Genomic DNA, 20,505 nt, shown 5'->3' with positions numbered 1-20,505 from the left:
TTTTGTAGCTGATCGCGCTGTAACGTCGCCTGGATGGCAATAACTCATGATCTGAATACGTCAGACCATGAGAAGGATCTGCAATTATTCTGTGAGCCATCTTGACTACTTTTTGGGCAAATATTGATGGAAGGGAAGAATGATTTTTACTACCAGTCACCTTCATGGCATAATTGATCATTTTTACAATCATGGATTTCCATTTCACTGTAAGTGACCTGAACCATACTGCCATGCCATATCTAATTAGACTTTCCATGACAGCATTATAAAAGGTTGCATAGATCATTTTACACTTGAGACTATGTGAGTCCTGGGATGCACGTGTAATGAAACAATGATTCTTAATCCAGGAACAATGAGTCCGTGCAATTTATCATCATGGAATACAGATACAGTAATCCTAAAAAATGAAGGCTTTTTGTAGCCACTGTACCTCTACAATGATATTCAAACCCACTATTTCCTGTTTTCAGACCAATCCCACATATCTAGCCAAGCTGATCTTCCAGATGCCTCAGAATAAATCAACAAAGTTTATGGATTCTGTAATCTTCACCCTATATAATTATGCCTCAAACCAGAGAGAGGAGTACCTGCTGCTCAAGCTCTTTAAGACTGCCCTGCAGGAGGAAATCAAGTGAGTTATCTAATTAATTAATTAATTACAATTAATCACTTTTAAATTGAATACAAATATTTGATAATGAATTCAAATTTATACAATGTATGCAGTGCTATTCAATTGAAACTGTTTGTTTTCCAATGGGCTACTAGTAAACAGATTAGTGAATTTTTTTTTTATTTACAAAACGCCATGGTTTCAAGCTTATCTTAATGACAATACTCAAAATCCGGCCCGTCACATCATTTTATGTGGCCCGCGAAAGCAAATCATGAGCGTCAGATGCCATGGGTCTTGCTCAAATCTGTACCAAAATGTCAAATTCTCATATGTAATAAGTAATAAACAATAATGTCGAGATATTGTATTTTTTTCATGACCAAAGCCCTTTTACAGTAACTTGAACAAGAGTTGAAAAAACTCTTCTGATTTCAAAATGTATCCTTCAATTTGTTGTGTATATGTAATAATGTGATTAGGCGATTAAACATTTATATGGTTTCACTTTCATAATGGCCCTCTGAGGGGAAATTGTAACTACGATTTGGCCTGTGACAAAAATTTGTTTGACAACCCTGCTCTAAATCATAAAGTGAAGTAAGTTGTATTTATGATTTTAAATTGTGTTTGTAAACTCAAGCACTTCATCTACAGCAAGAATCTCTATTGCAATACAGGCCATATTTATGTCATACCCATATAACCCATAATACCACCAGTTCTATTTCTTCTCCTCTTTCAGCCACTTTCTGAGACAAACCAGCCTTGCTTGTACTGTTGGCGCTAACGTTAGCCCCGTTGTCTATTCTCTTTGCAACGTTTTGCATTAATGTGATAGCGTTGGCTTGAAGTGCTTCGGTGATAGGCAAAGTCTTTGTTGCACAATTTGCACAATGATGCAATTTCTTTCCATTTGCCAAACAACGTAGTCTTGTGTCATTCGTTCAGGCATGCTGATGTCCCTTCTTTTGTGCATCAGTGTCATAAAGGTACCAGGAAATAGGGCAATTTGAAAAGTGATTTTAAAAAAAAAACCCTGATAAAATGAGTTCTTTATTTTTTCTGTAATTCATTGAAATGAACGTCCTAGCCCTAATTTAAATACATTTGTATCGAGCTCGTCGTAGGATATTTCAAAGGTGAGTGAAACTTAATATTCTTCAGTTAAAAGGTGACCGAAAAATTTTATTTTGGCTCACAACTAATGAAAACTTGATTCCTGTTATTCGTGCAGTGAAATTAACAAAATTAATTGATGGGATGAAATGCATTTATTATAAATGTAAACATGACATATTCTGGAATATTAACCTTAAAACTCGGTGTAAAAAAGGTGTAGCATAACCCCCCCCCCCCCTTGTTAATTAACTTTCTGCAGGTCAAAAGTTGACCAGATGAAGGAGATTGTCACAGGAAATCCAACTGTCATAAAAATGGTGGTAAGTTTCCACCGAGGTGCGAGGGGCCAGAATGCACTGAGACAGATCTTGGCACCGGTTGTGAAGGAGATCATGGATGACAAAACGCTTAACGTCAAGACTGACCCAGTGGACATCTATAAGAGCTGGGTCAACCAGATGGAAACCCAGACCGGAGAGGCCAGGTGAGATAGAGGGGAGGTTGTCAGTGTTGGAATACAAGTGACAGTTTAACAGATTTTACCATGAAGTAGACAAACTGATCTAAGTCAAAAATTCAATGGTACTTGACAGATGTCTTTTTTCCCCCCAAGATTCAAGTCAATCTATGAATGTAAACAACATACACATAAGTTTTTTTCACTATTTAAAACAGTCTACAGGTGTTTTAATAACATGTCTGTGACATGATTTTGTCAAAATAGCACCAAGGATCATTACAGTGCTGTAAAAAAGTATTGAACCCCTTCTCAAATAATTTTATTTTTGCATAGTTTCCCTACTTTGTTTAAGATAATCAAAGAAATGTAAATATCAGACAACTATAACCCAAGTAAACTTAAATGCTATTTTTACATGGTGATTTCATTAAGGAAAAAAAAAAATCAGTTACCTGGCCCTGTGTGGAAAAGTAATTTGTTAAATCATGAATTAATTGTGGCTAATCACAATTTTTGGTTAATTTTTACTGATCACACCCAAGCCTGATTACCTCCAGACCTGTTCAATCTAGAAATCACATAAACAGAATCTGTCCAGACAAAATCATCCATCCATCCAAAACCAGAACCCGAGTGTTGTTCTGATATTGGACCTCTGTGCTCTTTTTGGATTGGATTGGATAACGAGAACCGTGTTCAGACATAACGTGCACTTGGCACCAAGACACCCTAGGCCGCAGTTCAATGATCGACTTTGTGGTCATCAGACTTGCCGCCGCATGTCTTGGACACTAGGGTGAAGAGAGGGGCGGTGGAGCTGTCAACCGATCACCACCTCGTGGTGAGTTGGCTCCGATGGTGGAGGAAGATGCCGGTCCGACCTGGCAGGAAACATCTAGCAGTCCCCTGTCAGAAGGAGCTTCAACTCCTACCTCCGATAGAACTTTTCCCACGTCTCTGTGGAGGCAGGGGACTGCGTCTGTCTGGACCATGTTCCGTGCCGCCATTGTTGAAGCGATTGACCGGAGCTGTGGCCATAAGGTTGTTGGTGCTTGTCGTGGCAGCAATCCCTGAACCCGGTGGTGGACACCAGCGGTAAGTGATGCCGTCAAGCTGAAGGAGTCCTATCGGGCCTATTTGGCCTGTGGGACTCCGGAGGCAGCTGATGGGTTTCGCCTGGCCAAGCGGAACGCAGCTTTGGTATTCGCTGAGGTAAAAACTCAGTCATGGGAGGAGTTTGGTGAGGCTATGGAGAACGACTTCCGGATGCTTCTAGCAAATCCTGGTCCACCATCCGGCGTCTCAGGAGACGGGAAGTGGTGCACCGTCAACACTGTGTATAGTAAGGACGGTACGCTGCTGACCTCAACTCGGGACCTTGTGAGTCGGTGGGCTGAATACTTTGAAGACCTCCTCAATTCCACCAACATGCCTTCCCATGAGGAAGCAGAGTCTGGGGACTCTGAGGTGGGTTCTTCTATCTCTGGAGTTGAGGGCTCTGAGGTTGTTAAACAGCTCCTCGGTGGCAGGTCCCCAAGGGTGGATGAGATCCCCCCCCTGAGTTCCTAAAGGCTCTGGATGTTGTGGGGCTGTCCTGGTTGACACGTCTCTGTAGCAACGCATGGACATCGGGGACAGTGCCTCTCGTTTGGCAGACCGAGGTGGTGGTGCCCCTTTTTAAGAAGGGGAACCGGAGGGTGTGAGGCAACTATAGGGGATCACACTCCTGAGCCTCCCTGGTAAGGTCTATTCAGAGGTTCTGGAGTGGAGGGTCCATCAGGAAGTCGGATCTCAGATTCAGGAGGATCAGTGTGGTTTTCCTCCTACCATGGAACAGTGGGCCAGCTCGATACACTCAGCAGGGTCCTCTAGGGTATATTGGTGATCCCCCAACCAGTGTACATGTGTTTTGTGGACTTGGAGAAAGCGTTCAACCATGTCCCTGGGGGAGTCCTTTGGGGGTGCTCCGGGAGTATGGGGCACCAGAATCCCTGATACAAGCTCTTCAGTCCGTGTACAGCCGGTGTCAGAGTTATGTCTGCATTGCCGGCAGTAAGTCGGATTTGCTTCCAGTGAGAGTTGGACTCCGCCAAGGCTGCCCTTTGTCACCGATTCTGTTCGTTACCTTTATAGACAGAAATTCAAAGTGCATCCGGAGTCTTGAGGGGGTCCGGTTTGGTGACATCCAATGTTCCCTCTAAGCTGCACGCCTGCGAAATGGCGCATTGCTAGCACATACTCAGCGCACAAGAAAATCTATGCTGCACAAAAAAATAAAATTCAACAGAAACGTATTAAATAATGTGTGATTTTACACCTGATATAATCTAATTAATTAGACCAATAATATGGTTTTCTGTACCATTTTGCAATATAACTCAGTGAGCGACAGGTGCCCAGCCAATGATACGATACGGTTCACTTACGCTACGCAGCCAATCATAGCATTGACAATGCTTGCTTATGTGCCCTGCCCATACGCGCCGTGCAGGTCAGCGAACTAACAACAGTGCGGCGGATTTAAGAGACAAAAAAGCTAACCCCTTATCATGGCGAAACGAACAGGCAGCGACACATCCACTCATCAAGCCAAAGTGAAAAAGAAATGCGGTTCTTTTAAGATGGAATGGCTGTCGGAGTAGGTGCAAATAGAAGAACAAGCGATGAAACTGGGTGAGATTTTTTCCTTTTCGAGTGAGAAAGGTGTACTCTGCAAAACATGCAGCGAAGCCAAAGTAGCAAGTGAGTTTTAGGAGGAAAAAATGTGGACTGAATGGAGGTTGGACTACCGCAAGCGTCATATTCAGCAGAAATGTCATTTGAAAGCTGTTGGAATTGTACAAAGACTCACGATGGGACAGGGGATCGGTACATTATTGCGGGAGAGCGCAAAAGACAGAGAGAAAAAGAACGAGCTGTCACACAAAGCAAAATCTGACCCCAAACAAGTTAAAGTTCTTCAAGACAATATTTTACTTGCTATCAAAATCAAAATAAGCCATGCAACTTGTTATGATCCAAGGTTTTGAACAGGTGTCATACTGGTGTGTGGCCACAGCGGGCACATCTGATGTTGCTCACAGTGGTCCTCAGTGCGCTCAAGGAGATTGTGTTTCTGCCCAGACACATGGAAAATTAGAGGGAACATTGGTGACATCAGTATCACATTGCTGCTTTTTCCAGATGATGTAGTTCTGATAGCTTCGTCAAGCTGTGATCTCCCACTCTCGCTGGAACGGTTCGAAGCAGAGTGTGAAGTGCCTGGGATGAAAATCAGCACCTCCAAATCTGAGGCCATGGTCCTCAGTCGGAAAGTGCCCCAAGTTCAAGTATCTCAGGGTCTTGGTCATAAGTGAGGGAAGAGTGGAGCGGAAGATCAACAGGCGGATCGGTGCAGCATCTGCAGTGATGTGGATTAGGTCTGTCGTGGAGAAGAAGCTGAGCCGAAAGGTAAAGCTCTCGATTTATCGGCCGATCTATAATCCTACCCTCACCTACAGTCACGAGCCGTGGGTAGTGACCGAAAGAACAAGATCGCGGAAACAAGCGGCTGAAATGAGTTTCCTCCACAGGGTGTCCGGGCTCTCAAGGTGCTTTTATTGTCAATTCTTCTATATGCGTAACACATACAGATGATTGAAATTACGATACTCAAGGGCCCACGGTGCTACAAAAGACAGTACAAATAATATCAATATGAAAAGCTAAATAAAACTATGGTATATACATTATTAAAAGTATGAATTGAATGTGCAAAGATCAGGTGACGCGTGCAACATAGTCAAGGTCAGAGAACCAAGGCAAATAAGACATACATTAGATGACAAAACCCCAATGCTGCTCAAGTGGCTGGTACGACCCTGAGTTTGGTGTGTGTGAGTATGTATGTATGTGTGTGTGTGTGTGCGTGTGTGTGTCTGTCTGTCTGTCTGTCTGTGAGTATTGATGTGTGTGCATGTTTGTGGGGCGTCAGAGTTCAGGTGGGCAGAGGAGAGAAGAGGTAGAGGGGGCAGAGCGGGCAGAGAGTTCAGATTCCTGACAGCCTGATGAATAAAACTGTCTTTGAGTCGGCTAGTCCTGACCCGCAGACTCCGCAGTCTCATCCTTGATGGCAGCAGACTGAAGAGGCTGCGTGATGGATGGGTGGCATCCCCCGCTATGCGGAGGGCTTTGCGGGTGCTGTAAATGTCCTGCAGGGAGGGAAGAGAGGTTCCGATGATCTTCTCAGCTGCCCTCATTATGCGGTGGGGAGTCCTGCGGCAGGATGCCGCCCTTAGAGATAGTGTGAGAATCTTGGTCATCCCGGAGGGCTCAGAGTCAAGCTGCTCTTCCTCCGCATCTAGAGGAGCCAGATGAGGTGGCATGGGCATCTGGTTAGGATGCCTGCCTGGTGAGGTGTTCTGGGTATGTCCCCCTGGGAGGGAGGCCCATCCGGATGACCCAGGACACGCTGGAGAGACTGCATCTCTCGGCTGGCCTGGGAACACCTCGGTATCCCTCCGGAAGAGCTGGACGAAGTGGCTGGGGAAAAGTCTGGGGTTCCCTGCTTGAGCTGCTGCCCCCGCAACCCGACCTTGGATAAGCAGAGGAAAATGGACGGATGGATGGATGGCTGGATCATCTTGCACCTTGCATTAATGTCATCTTGCTATTCTCTCTTAGGTCTTCCAAGTTTGTTAAGACTTTCAATAATGCCAAAGGGAGTTGTTTTGATGAGTCTATGGTCTGGCATGCTTCAGCTTTCTCTGTATAATAGTCTGGACTGTTTCTTTTTGCAGTATCTGCCATGTTCGCTCTCAGCCATACTTCATTGTTTGATATTCTGTGAAACAATCTGATGTTCAGTAAGCGTCTGTAGCATTTCATTTCAGAGGCATTGAGTTTGTCATATGTGGCCCATGCAATGCACAAATCAAATTGGGCTGTCACAATTCTGCAAAATTCAGACCGGCTCCGAAAGCCACTTTCATGGGCAACTAAAAATATTCTTTATTTTTAGTATTTAGTATTATTTATTTATTTATTTATTTAGCATCATCTATTATTATTATTAATTTATTTATTATTATTTTAAAATTTACTTGGTTGTTTAACTTCACATTTGATGAGTGGCTAAGGCCTTACGGACACCCAACTATTTGTACACAAGCAATTAATTCAATTCAAAAGTAATTGTTTTATATGTCCTCCTTAATTTCTGTTTGTTATTTAAACAATATCCAGTATTTACAACAAAGGCAAGACAACAGTATGCTATTCTATTGTCTTGCTGCGGTCTCTGTAGAATGATCTTTTATTGTTTTGACTTATAAAGTCTGTATAGTTTATCCTCCACAGCTTAGATACTTTAGTCCATTTTATTTTAGGATCTCCTTTAGGAACCCACAGCTATATAAAAAATCAGCAAAAGATCACCTCAGAATCTCTTTTCCTGGTCTCTTGTTGTCCACAGTAAGCTGCCTTATGATGTAACACCTGAGCAGGCAATGTCCCATGAAGAAGTTCGGAACAGACTAGAAGCCTCCATCAAGAGCATGAAGGCGATCACTGACAAGTTCCTTTCTGCTATAATTGTCTCTGTAGATAACATTCCGTAAGTATATATTCAGTGAGATGATTCAAACCAACATATATTTAACTCTGAGTCACACTGTCCAATGACGTGTCCTTTAGCTACGGGATGCGTTTCATCTCCAAGGTCCTTAAAGACACCCTGCATGAGAAGTTCTCAAATGCTACAGAAGATGAACTGCTTAAGGTTTGCTGACTTCATTTCTACATACTTGTACGCTCCACAGCCATTAAAGCATCTCCATCCATCCATTTTCCATACCGCTTATCCTCACTAGGGTCGCGGGCAGGCTGGAGCCTATCCCAGCTGACTATGGGCGAGAGGCGGGGTAAACTCTGGACTGGTGGCCAGCCAATCGCAGGGCACATATAAACAAACAACCATTTGCACTTACATTCACAACTACAGGCAATTTGAGTCTTTAATTAACCTACCATGCCTACACAGGCACGGGGAGAACATGCAAACTCCACATAGGCAAGGCCGGATTTGAACTCGTGTGCTAATCAGTCACCTACCATGCCGCCCTTAAAGGCATTTCTTCACACTAATTACAAAAATAGGATATTCAGTTTATACTCTGGAGAGAGATATCAGACTGAGGGAGTTCACCACTGTTGGGGTGCTCAGAAACCCGCCTACCCCCACTAGACTGTCCCGTCTTATATATTTTCTTCCACATCGAGTCTTGAACGTGTGATCCTTTTAGTAAATAATCTACTGTGTAGCATTCTCCCACTGGCTGCTTTTCCTCTTCTGCCTGACCTTCCTGTTTCATAATTTTTGTTTTTGTCTTTTGCCTTTCTCCCTTTTCCACCTTGCCAAACCTTAGTGTCAAGGCGTACCTCTCTCTCATCTCTAGCTGTGTTCTCCAGGTGAGCTAGAACATTCTTCTCTCTGCTCTCCTCCTGCACAAGCTGTGCTCTGATACATTCAAGAGCCTTTCATTCTCTTGCATCAACACATACTAAACCTTTTGAATATTATTTTATGTATTTTGGTTCAACAACAGGACCGACATTAAAAGATACATTAGGAATGCTATGAACTGACCTGTAATGGAACCATTTTGCAATTTCAGATCGTGGGGAACCTTTTGTATTACCGTTACATGAACCCGGCAATTGTTGCCCCCGATGCCTTTGATATCATTGAGATGTCGGCAGGTGGTCAGCTAACTACTGAACAACGCCGGAACTTGGGCTCTGTAGCCAAAATGCTGCAGCACGCTGCCTCCAACAAGATGTTTCTTGGCGATAATGCCCACCTGAATCCCATCAATGAATATCTTGGCAACTCTTATCAAAAGTTCAGGTGTGATATTTATTGCTATATAAGAAATAAAATGTTGAGGAAACTGTTGTGATTTGTTTTTCCCCTTTGTCAAATATGATATTTTTGCATATTTTCCTCTTCCTTCACAGGCGGTATTTTTTGACAGCATGTGATGTCCCCTTGCTTGAAGATAAATTCAATGTGGATCAGTACTCTGACCTGGTCACTGTCACCAAACCTGTTATTTACATCTCCATTGGAGAGATGATAAACACGCACACAGTGAGTTTGATTTTGCCTCAATATCTTACATCTAACTAAAATTGTCCCCATTGTCAGAGCTGTCACATGTTACAGATTGTGTGTATTTTGTTACGGAAATAAATGAACTTATTACGCCCATAACACTGATAGTTCTGGATATTTGAAAAAAACCAAAATCATAGGTCAAATTTCTCAAACAGGTTGAAAGTGAGCAAAAATAGTTGGTAGGTAATTGCGATACAGTATGTTTGACACCGTGCCAATTGCAGACTTGCCCATGTCAAAAGCTTTGCCTGTATGTTCATTCTGGCATGTGTGAAGAGCATTCTCTAAATTTATTTTCGTTCATAGCATAGTCGCTGCTACAGAGGAGTTGAGTTTTTTCCCTCTGCTTCGTAAAATGCTGCAATTCGCCACCTCGTGGGGTACTCCCTGGCTTTCCCAGCTTAATCGATCGCGGAAGAGAAACCCTGATGCTGGGTGAGCCCGCATCTCTGTGCAGCCCGCAGTGCGCTCCTGCTTGGCTCCAAATTGAAGCATATAACTGTGACGTACTCACCAAATGTTTTGAATAATGTTTATCGTCAACTAAAAAGTGTGAATTTGACAAAATACTCCCATTTCCTGAGCCAGATAAAGTCCTTAAAACCCTTCTTGAGGATTATTGTCGAACAAGTAAATCGTCTCAACACTTTTACTATAATTAAGAACATTAATCAACATTTAATATAGTTTACCATTTCAACCGCTTTTATACTCACATCTTGATGAAGTGTCACTTGTTTCACTCTATCATATATTTTTTTGAAATAAAATGAATATTGAAGCCATAATTTATTAACGATTATGATTATTGCGTAATGATTATGTTGTGCAATTGAAAAGTATGTAGTATTCTTTTTTTCCTATTACATAATATACTGCAATGAATGTCCCGCTGTAATGTTCTTGACATAATTTAAAAATATGGAAATTCAGACAAATGGTTCTGGAAGTGAATTTCTATTGCACAGGTGTCAAACTTCATGTTCCTTGCTAAAATTGCAAATTGTCATCACTTTTAATAATGTTGTGATATAGCAAATTTTTTTTTTAACCCATCTCCCTTCCAAAATAAATGTAATAATAGTAAAAAAAAAATAATAATACAACTTTTTACTGGCGTCTGATTTAAAACTAGTTATCCATACTTTTTTGGCATATACTGTATGTAATAATTTGAGGTGATCTGACCTTTATATGGGCTCATAGTCATATTGGCCCCATGGGGGAATCTGCAACAAAAATTAGTTTGACACCCCCGTTATAGATTGGTAGCACTGCATTATTGGGCTTTCCTCCACTATAACCCATAGTTTTAGCATCTGAGCATGATCCATATTTTGTCACTTAAGAGGTGACTTTTCTTTGCTATTAGCTGCTTCTGGACCATCAGGATGCGATTGCTCCAGAGCACAATGATCCCATCCATGAGCTTCTGGAGGACCTGGGAGAGGTTCCCACTGTAGAGTCTCTCATTGGTGAGTGGATACAAATGTCGACAGTGATGGACACAATGAATTACAGTTCCAAAAGTATTTGGCCAGTGGCTACAGTGAAGGCCTGGTGTCTCCAGATGAAAAATGTATAATTTGGTGATGCATGGGCTCAAAATAGGCAGCACAGTGGACGACTGGTTAGCACATCTGCCTCACAGTTCTGAGGACCCGGGTTCAAATCTGGCCTCGCCTGTGTGGAGTTTGCATGTTCTCCCCGTGCCTGTGTGGGTTTTCTCCGGCTACCATTTTTTCCTCCCACATCCCAAAAACATGCATGGTAGGTTAATTGAAGACTCTAAACTGTCACTAGATGTGAGTGTGAATGGTTGTTTCTTTCAATGTGCACTGCAATTGGCTGGCGACCAGTTCAGGGTGTACAATCCCCCGCCCCCCACCCACCCTCGCTCAAAGATAGCTGGGATAGGCTCCAGCACGCCCACGACCCTAGTGTTGATAAGCGGTATGAATGAATGGGCTCAAAATATTTTTTATCATTTCAGAACTGAGATGCTTCACTTGAAATCACTTCTTGGTTTTACAAAGTTTTATTTCAAATTAATTGTGGATGTGTATGAGGTTTGCCTCATACACATCCAATGTACAGTATAAAATAAAAACTCTGTCACTTGTCAATTATTTCTGGACCCAGCTGCAGATAATAATTGCAAACCAGAAATAGACTAGCTTACAGTGAGACTAATGGTGGGACTGAAGCCATTTTCAGGGTTCCTACGCAAGTATGGAATTTGATTTAATAAATTTCCAGGTGTGGAAAAGTATGGAAAATTTAAACTATTGTATGGAAACATATTCATGTTTCAAGGACTGCGACAACGGCTCTATTTTGTAAAACAAAACATTTTTGGGGAAAAAAAAAAACAAAAAATTCTTTTTTTACGGCATTTGGAAGCGCACCTACATTTTTGAAAGCACACAATAGCACACAGATTATGTATTATGTTTCTCAGCTGATAATGTACACCCTTTGAACGTCTCAAGTACTGTAGTTCTGTCAAAACATCATTACATCTTTTTAATGCAACCTGACAGTCAGATTTTGAAGTGAAGTACTCTGAGGACAGAAATTAGAGAATTCAAAACAATAATGAGTGATTTAATCATTTACTTTATTTGGAACAACACCTTTGGGACTGAGATGCTGCTGAGGAATTGAGGGGAAAAAACAAGAGACAGAAGCGGCACAAAGGTAACGCGGTAAGATTTAAATCAGCTCATATACGAGAAGGATGACATCAATGCAAATTTTTTGCTGCCGCCCAGTCAACGAAGACCGAGAGAGTTCAGCGTTACTAGCTTTATGCTAGCAACCGTCACATACAGCGGCTGAAATAAGTGTTGAACACGTCATAATTTTTCTCACTTAATATAATTCCAAAGGTGCGATTGACCTGAAAATTTCATCAGATGTTCGGAACAACCCAAGTAATCCATACATACAAAGAAAGTGGAACAAATAAGCTCAGAAATTAAGTTGTGTGTAAAAATGTGAAATGACACAGGGAAAAAGTATTAAATACATAAACAAAGGGAGGTGCAAAAAAAGCATGGGAAGCCAAAACAATCCTACAAACAAAGCCTACAATCTATCAATAATCAAACAGCAATCCAACCCCTTGTCAGTGCAAATGAATATCAACTGGTTCAGTCCTAATTGATGGTCGACAAAAAAGTCTGATTCCCAAGGTGTGAGTCAAGACAGATCTCATGATGGATAAAAGCAGAGAGCTACCTCAAGACCATCGCAAAGTAATTTTTGCAAAACATATCTAAGCTTCTGAATGTTCCAGTGAGCACAGTTGGGGCCATAATACACAAGTGGAAAGCCAATTATTCCACCATAAAATTGCCTCGATCAGGTGCTCCTCATAGGATTTCTGACAGAGGAGTGCAAAGAATAATCAGAAGAGTTGTCCAAGAGCCAAGGACCACCTGTGGAGAGCTTCAAAAAGAACTGGAATTAGCAGGTATTATTGTCACAAGGAAAACAGTGAGTAATACACTCCGCCGCCATGGCATGTATGCATGCTCACCACGCAAGAAAAAAAAGCATTTCAAAGCTTGGTTAAAGTTTGCTGAACAACATTTGGACAAGCCAGTTAAATACTGGGAGAAAATCCAGCCAGATGGGGGGCACAAGCCAGTGCAAACTGTAGGCCGGTCCCAAGCCCGGATAAATGCACAGGGTTGCGTCAGGAAGGGCATCCGGCATAAAACTTTGTCAAACAAATATGAGCGTTCATCTAAAGGATTCCATACCGGATCGGTAATGGCCCGGGTTAACAACGTCCGCCCCCGTTAACCTGCAGGGCGCTGGTGGAAATTCAGCTACTGTGGGTCGAAGACGAAGGAGAGGTGGAAAGCTTTGGTGGTTCTTAGGCAGAAATAGAAGAGGGGAATGAATGTGGGGACTTTGGAAGTTGGGACTATGACAGGAAAATCTTGGGAGTTGGTTGACATGATGATTAGGAGAAAGTTTGATATATTGTGTGTCAAGGAGACCAGGTGGAAAGGCAGTATCGCTAGACGTTTAGGGGCAGGTTTTAAATTATTTTACCATGGTGTAGATAGGATGAGAAATGGAGTAGGGGTTATTTTAAGGGAAGAGTTAGCTAAGAATGTCTTGAAGTGAAAAGAGTATCAGATCGAGTGATGAGGCTGAAACTTGAAATTGAGGGTGTTATGCATAATGTGATTAGCGGCTATGCCCCACAGGTAGGATGTGACCTAGAAGTGAAAGTGAAATTCTGGAAGGAGCGAGATTAAGTAGTTCAGCGCATCCCACACAGAGAAAGATTCGTGATTGGTGCAGGTTGTAACGGACATCTTGGTGAAGGAAACAGGGGTGATGAAGAAGTGATGCGTTAGTACGGCATCCAGGAAAGGAACTTGGAGGGACAGATGGTGGTAGACTTAGCAAAAAGGATGGAAATGGCTGTAGGGAACACTTTCTTCCAGAAGAGGCAGGAACATAGGGTGACCTACAAGAGCGGAGGTAGAAGCACGCAGGTGGATTGCATTTTATGCAGATGATGTAATCTGAAGGAGGTTACCGAATGTAAGGTAGTGGTAGGGGAGAGTGTGGCTAGACGGCATAGGATGGTGTTGTGTAAGATGACTCTGGTGGTGGGGAGGAAGATTAAGAAGAAAAAGGCAGAGAACCATGTGGTGGAAGCTGAGAAAGGAAGAGTGTTGTACGGCTTTTCGGGAAGAGGTGAGACAGGCTCTCGGTGGACAGGAGGAGCTTCCAGAAGACTGGACCACTACAGCCAAGGTGATCAGAGAGACAGGCAGGGGAGTACTTGGTGTATCTTCTGGCAGGAAAGGAGAGAAGGAGACTTGGTGGTGGAACCTCACAGTACAGGAAATCATACAAGGAAAGACGTTAGCCCAGAAGAAGTGGGACACTGAGAGGACCGAGGAGAGGCGAAAAGAATACATTGAGATGCGACATAGGGCATAGGTAGAGGTGGCAAAGGCCAAACAAGAGGCATATGACATGTATGCCAGGTTGGACACTAAAGAAGGAGAAAAGGATCTATACAGGTGCACCAGACAGAGGGATAGCGATAGGAAGGATGTGCAGCAGGTTAGGGTGATTCAGGAGAGATGTGGAAATGTTGACTGGTGCCAGTAGTGTGCTGGACAGATGGAAGGAATACTTTGAGGAGTTGATGAATAAGGAAAGTGAGAGCGAAGGAAGAGTAGAAGAGGCAAGTGTGGTGGACCAGGAAGTGGCAATGATTAGTAAGGGGGAAGTTGGAAAGGCATTAAAGAGGATGAAAAATGGAAAGGCATTTGGTCCTTATGATATTCCTGTGGAGGTATGAAAGCATCTAGGAGAGGTGCCTGTGGAGTTTTTGACCAGCTTTTTCAACAGAATTCTAGCAGGTGAGAAGATGCCTGAGGAATGGAGGAAAGGCGTGCTGGTGCCCATTTTAAGAACAAGGGTGATGTGCAGAGCTGTGGGAACTATAGAGGAATAAAGTTGATGAGCCACACAATGAAGTTATGGCAAAGAGTAGTGGAGGCTAGACTCAGGACAGAAGTGAGTATTTGCGAGCAACAGTATGGTTTCATGCCTAGAAAGAGTACCACAGATGCATTATATGCCTTGAGGATGTTGATGGAAAAGTAGAGAGAAGGTCAGAAGGAGCTACATTGTGTCTTTGTAGATCTAGAGAAAGCCTATGACAGAGTACCGAGAGAGGAACTGTGGTACTACATGGGGAAGTCTGGAGTGGCATAGAAGTATGTTAGAATAATACAGGAGATGTACGAGGGCAGCAGAACAGCGGTGAGGTGTGCTGTAGGTGTGACAAACGAATTTAAGGTGGAGGTGGGACTGCATCATGGATCAGCCCTGAGCCCCTTCCTGTTTGCAGTGGTGATGGATAGGCTGACAAATGAGGTTAGACTGGAATCCCCGTCGACCATGATGTTTGCAGATGACATTGTGATCTGCAGTGAAAGCAGGGAGCAGGTGGAGGAACAGTTAGAAAGGTGGAAGCATGCACTGGAAAGGAGCGGAATAAAGATTAGCCGAAGTAAGACACAATATATGTGCATGAATGAGAGATGTGGAGGAGGAAGAGTGAGGCTACAGGGAGAAGAGATAGCAAGGGTGGAGGACTTTAAATACTTGGGGTCAACAGTCCAGAGCAAGGGTGAGTGTGGTAAGGAAGTGAAGAAACGGGTCCAAGCAGGTTGGAATGGGTGGAGGAAGGTGTCAGGTGTGTTATTAGGATAAAGGGCAAGGTTTATACGACAGTGGTGAGGCCAGCCATGATGTATGGATTAGAGACAGTGGCACTGAAGAGATGAGGTGGAGTAAATGAAGATTTTGAGGTTCTCTCTAGCAGTGACCTGGTTGGACAAAATTAGAAATGAGCTCATCAGATGGACGGCCAAGGTTAGATGTTTTGGAGACAAAGTTAGAGAGCAGACTGATGGTTTGGACATGTCCAGAAGAGAGAGAGTGAGTATATTGGTAGAAGGATGATGAGGATGGAGCTGCCAGGCAAAAGAGCTAGAGGAAGACCAAAGAGAAGGTTGATGGATGTCGTGAGGGAAGACATGAGGGCAGTTGGTGTTAGAGAGGAGGATGGGGGAGATAGGCTTACATGGAAAAGGATGACGCGCTGTGGTGACCCCTAATGGGAAAAGCCGAAAGGAAAAGAAGTTAAATACTGGGAGAATATAGTCTGATCAGATGAGAGCAAAATTGAACTGTTTGGATGCCATAATGCACACCACGTTTGGAGGAGAAATGGCACATCACCCTAAAAACACCATACCAACTGTGAAGTTCGGAGGTGGGAACATGATGTTCAGCAAATGGTACTGGTAAACTTCACATTATTGAAGGAATGATGAATGGGCAAATGTACAGATACATTATTGACAAAAATCTGCTGCCATCTAGGATGATGGTGAAAATGAAACGAGGGTGGACATTTCAGCAGGATAATGATCAGAAACATACTGCGAAGGAAACTCTCAAGTGGTTTCAAAGAAAAAAAAACAAAGCTGCTAGAAGCTCACCTGACTTGAATCCAATCAAAAATCTATGAAAAGAACATAAACTCAAGGTCCATAAAAGAAGCCCACGGAACCTTCAAGATTTGAAGACTGCTTGTGTGGAGGAATGGACCAAAATCACACCAGAGCAATAAATACAACTAGTTTCTCCATAAAGGAGGTGTCTTGAAGCTGTCATTGCAAACAAAGGCTTTTGTACAATGTATTAAATAAATACCAGTTGGCATGTTCAATACTTTCCCCCTTTGTCATTTCACATTATTACACGCAACCTAATTTCTGATCTTATTTGTTCGACTTTCTCTGTACGTAGGGAGTACTTGGGTTGTTCCCAACATCTGGTAAAATGTTCATGTCAATAGCACCTTTGGAAATATATTTAATGAGAAAAATGGTGACGTGTTAAATACTTATTTCAGCCTCCGTATAAATATACCAAATATATTGTGTAATAATAATAAAAAACAGATTTTATTGTCATACCTGCCGGCTAGCGGCTGGAGGGACAGGCCTTCCCGCACGTGTGAATGTTCTTAACTTGTGTGTGTGAATATCTTGAAAACTGCGTTTCATTTGTCTCAAAAATAAATGCGCGGGCCCGCTAATCCACAAATGCAGCTTCAAGAATTCACAAGCAGAATTGAGTATTTACAAATAAGTCATTATAAATGCACACACAATATTAAAACACACGTGTAAATCATGGATATATTGGTGGATCTGAAAAACACGTGTTAATCGTGGATATATTTGTGTAAATCACGAAGACAAATCTCTCTCCACGTTGTTAAGCCCTCAGGCGTTGCAAGGGAAAATAAATTATTCTAGTTAAACTTTGTATTTTGATTTCAAAACATGAAATTATGAATTGGTAGTTCCATTAATTATTTTCGTTGGCAAGTGACCATGGTATAAGCGGGTTAATGCCCTTCAAAGTGTATGAGTATCAGGGATTAATGGAGTTCGGAGGCAACCGTCCCCCGGTGCGCATCTGTTGATGCCTCCATGTCTACCATTAATCCCTGATAATTGTACACCTTGTCGGGCTTTAAGCCTGACGTATACGCATCCGATATTGTATGATCATTGAAATAACTCATAATGGGTAGATGTAAATTCTCTGACGACTGGCTCATAAATTCCAAATATAAACACTGTGTGTGAAATTTTGTGACATCTCCAACATGGGGGAGGCGACAGTTGTGAGTCCTGCAGGGGAAAAAGCACGGTCGTCTTGTGAGCTGGGTTTGGTCTTTATTTGCATGAGGTACATTACCTAGCTATAATCTTCTGGAAATTATTTGGTGACATAATGGCATATAAAGAATCAAAATGATACACATCTATTTCCACAATTGTCACAAATTATTTGCATCTGCATTTTGGCACATTTCAGACGATGTCCAAAGCAAGTGACAATAACCAACCAATCGGAATAGTCTAAGTGGCAGGTGTATAGTACAAGGCGGGTCTCTCATAATTTCCGACAACTAAATTGCAGAAATTTCAATTTCAATTCAGTCTTTAACAGGCTGTTGTGACCTGCCTTATTGCGAGGCTCAAGCTCACACGTGACCCTAAACAGGATATTTCATGGAGAATGAATGAATTAAATTAACAGCAACCAGGAATAGAGTATTACATGTTGTCGTGACGTGGCTCATCCCATCAAGATTTGCCGTAACGAGTCACTCACATGATTTGTTTGGCACAGTTTTTACACCAGATGCCCTTCAGGACTCAGCCGTCCTATTTATCTGGGCTTGGGGATGGTAGTGGCTGGGTTTTGGGAGCCCTAGCAGAGAATCGAACGCACGAACTGTGCAGGAATAGATTATCATAGATAATAGAGAATATTCCAACTGCGTACTGATATCAAGGTGTTGTTATATACTGTGTTAAATAGGTGAAAATCCTCTTCCTCCTGGTGACCCCAACAAAGAGCTAATGGGCAAAACTGAGGTTTCACTTACACTGACAAACAAATTTGATGTCCCCGGTGAGGCCAATAGTGAAGTGGATGCCAAGACCCTCCTACTCAAGTAAGTTCTTGTATCTTCGATTAATTTAACAGCTTCATAAGTGTAATTTTTTGCCATGTCATTTTAGCACCAAAAGGCTGATTGTGGATGTGATCCGGTTCCAGCCTGGGGAGACGCTGAGAGAGATACTGGACTCATCTGCTGGTCCAGAGCAGGTCAAAATACAAAAAAATATTGGTTTTCTCGCTATCAGTTTCAGTGAGTTACAACTGCAACCAAACCAGACCCACACTAGAAGACAGGCAGACACCCACCCCTGCATTGCATTTAATCTGAATGGGAATATGTCCGTCTTTTCAGACCTTTTGGGCTATAAATGTGGTATTAACTATTATACCAGACTGCCATTACTCTTTTACTATCACACGCATGCCTCTATTCAATAGAAGATTCTCAGGCTACGCTTCCTATATTTTGTTTTGTGGTTATAGGAAGCAGACTACCAGCGTGCAATGCAGAGGAGGGCCATCCGTGACGCTAAGACTCCAGAGAAAATAAAGCAGGTCAAGCCAGTGGTGGACGACAGCCTAACATTACAGGGAAAAAAGGAGAAGATCAGGAGTAACCTACAACTACTAGCAGAGCTTGGCAGAGTTAATCCTGAGAACCGCTATCAGGAGCTCATCAATGACATAGCCAAGGTTAAAAGAACGAAATATTATCTTGGTGTTAATGATCAATTTGTAAAATGTATACAATCGTACAATTTGTCTGTGTATTACAGGACATCAGAAATCAGAGACGTTATCGCCAACGCAGAAAAGCTGAACTCGTAAAACTCCAGCAAACAAACACTGCACTGAATTCAAAGACCAAGTTTTACAATGTGCAGATCGATTCATACAATCAGTATATTAAGACGTGCATGGACAACTTGGCCAGCAAGGGCAAGTAAGTGTTTCATTTCTTGTTTCTTCCTCTTTCCTAACTATTTATCTTAAGAATCCTATGCTGTATGCTGAATGTTGTTTATGTTCTCCTCAGGCTGTCAAAGCCTGGTGTCAACAAGGCCAAGAAAAGTAAACAAGTTTCACAGAAATACACTGCCTCACGTCTATATGAGAAGGGGGTACTGCTTTCAGTAGAGGATCTGCAGCCTAACCAGTAAGTTCTGCACTTGCCAAGGAACCATACAGTATTTGGAACTTAAGTTGATGCTCGAAATGGAGACCCTACCCTCATTATGAGATAGCAAAACCAATTGTCTTGGTTCAGCCAATCAGCAGACATCCATAACATTATAACAATGAAAATTATAAAATCAACAACAAAATGATTTGTTTTCAAAATGTGATGATTACACTGGTTACAAGATTTTGTTTTTGTAAGTTATATATGTTTTTTCAACTGATTTAGGACAATTTTGCATCGCTGTATCTGAAAATGTTCTCTCGTTTAGGTCAGGTTTTTATGCCAATTTAACAGTTTATTAATCAAATGCAACAAACTTTGCTACTGCAAATTGAATAGTAGACCTTGAGAAAACTAAGTACCTGTAAGTTGAATGTTACGTCGTCATGTTCAAAATTTAGGGCATGCGCCTCTGTTTGAACTTCTACAGCGAAAAACCTGTTGTACATGTAAACAAAAATGTGTCTGTAGTTTAAAAACCTGTTTGAGCAAAACCAATGTGATATAATGTGATGCAGCACATCAAATTTGTCCTAAATCAGCTAAAAAGCCTTAGACAATACATTTGTTGTTGACCAGTGTTATATATCATTTTATAGTAATTCAATACTGTGTGATAAAAATAATACATTTTATAAGTAATATTGATTATGTGCGGGGTTGAAATGTTGAATTTTCAAGTGTTTGTCAAGTTGAAAACTTATATTGATGTTGTTCTCCTCATAGGTTCAAGAATGTTATTTTTGAGATTTCTCCAGCCGAGACTGTTGGAGTGTTTGACGTGAAGGCCAAGTTTATGGGAGTACACTTGGAGACGTTACAGTTAGAATATCAGGTATGCTTGATGATATGCGTTTACATGACTGTTAGTACAGAAATTGTAAGTAGTTTACTTAATTTTGATTTTTCTTGCTTCTCCT

At 42.0% G+C, this 20,505-nt stretch overlaps 1 protein-coding gene across 1 annotated transcript in view; it reads left to right on the top strand.

Annotated features, from left to right (window-relative positions):
• iqgap1 (IQ motif containing GTPase activating protein 1) overlaps positions 1-20,505 on the top strand; it is a 106,457-nt gene that overhangs the window by 84,448 nt on the left and 1,504 nt on the right. Inside the window, exons 24-36 of the mRNA XM_061764848.1 lie at positions 477-640; positions 2,004-2,228; positions 7,657-7,797; positions 7,878-7,962; positions 8,858-9,090; positions 9,201-9,333; positions 10,733-10,835; positions 18,319-18,454; positions 18,522-18,609; positions 18,886-19,095; positions 19,179-19,345; positions 19,439-19,558; positions 20,312-20,420. Coding sequence (XP_061620832.1) covers positions 477-640; positions 2,004-2,228; positions 7,657-7,797; positions 7,878-7,962; positions 8,858-9,090; positions 9,201-9,333; positions 10,733-10,835; positions 18,319-18,454; positions 18,522-18,609; positions 18,886-19,095; positions 19,179-19,345; positions 19,439-19,558; positions 20,312-20,420 — 1,914 coding nt within the window. The remainder of the gene's footprint in view (positions 1-476; positions 641-2,003; positions 2,229-7,656; positions 7,798-7,877; positions 7,963-8,857; positions 9,091-9,200; positions 9,334-10,732; positions 10,836-18,318; positions 18,455-18,521; positions 18,610-18,885; positions 19,096-19,178; positions 19,346-19,438; positions 19,559-20,311; positions 20,421-20,505) is intronic.

Source organism: Phyllopteryx taeniolatus, unplaced genomic scaffold, assembly GCF_024500385.1.
Source record: "Phyllopteryx taeniolatus isolate TA_2022b unplaced genomic scaffold, UOR_Ptae_1.2 contig_24, whole genome shotgun sequence".
In the NCBI taxonomy this organism is placed as follows: Eukaryota; Metazoa; Chordata; class Actinopteri; order Syngnathiformes; family Syngnathidae; genus Phyllopteryx; species Phyllopteryx taeniolatus.
The sequence above is the reverse complement of the archived record's forward strand: the minus strand, read 5'-3'. Positions and strand labels throughout refer to the sequence as shown.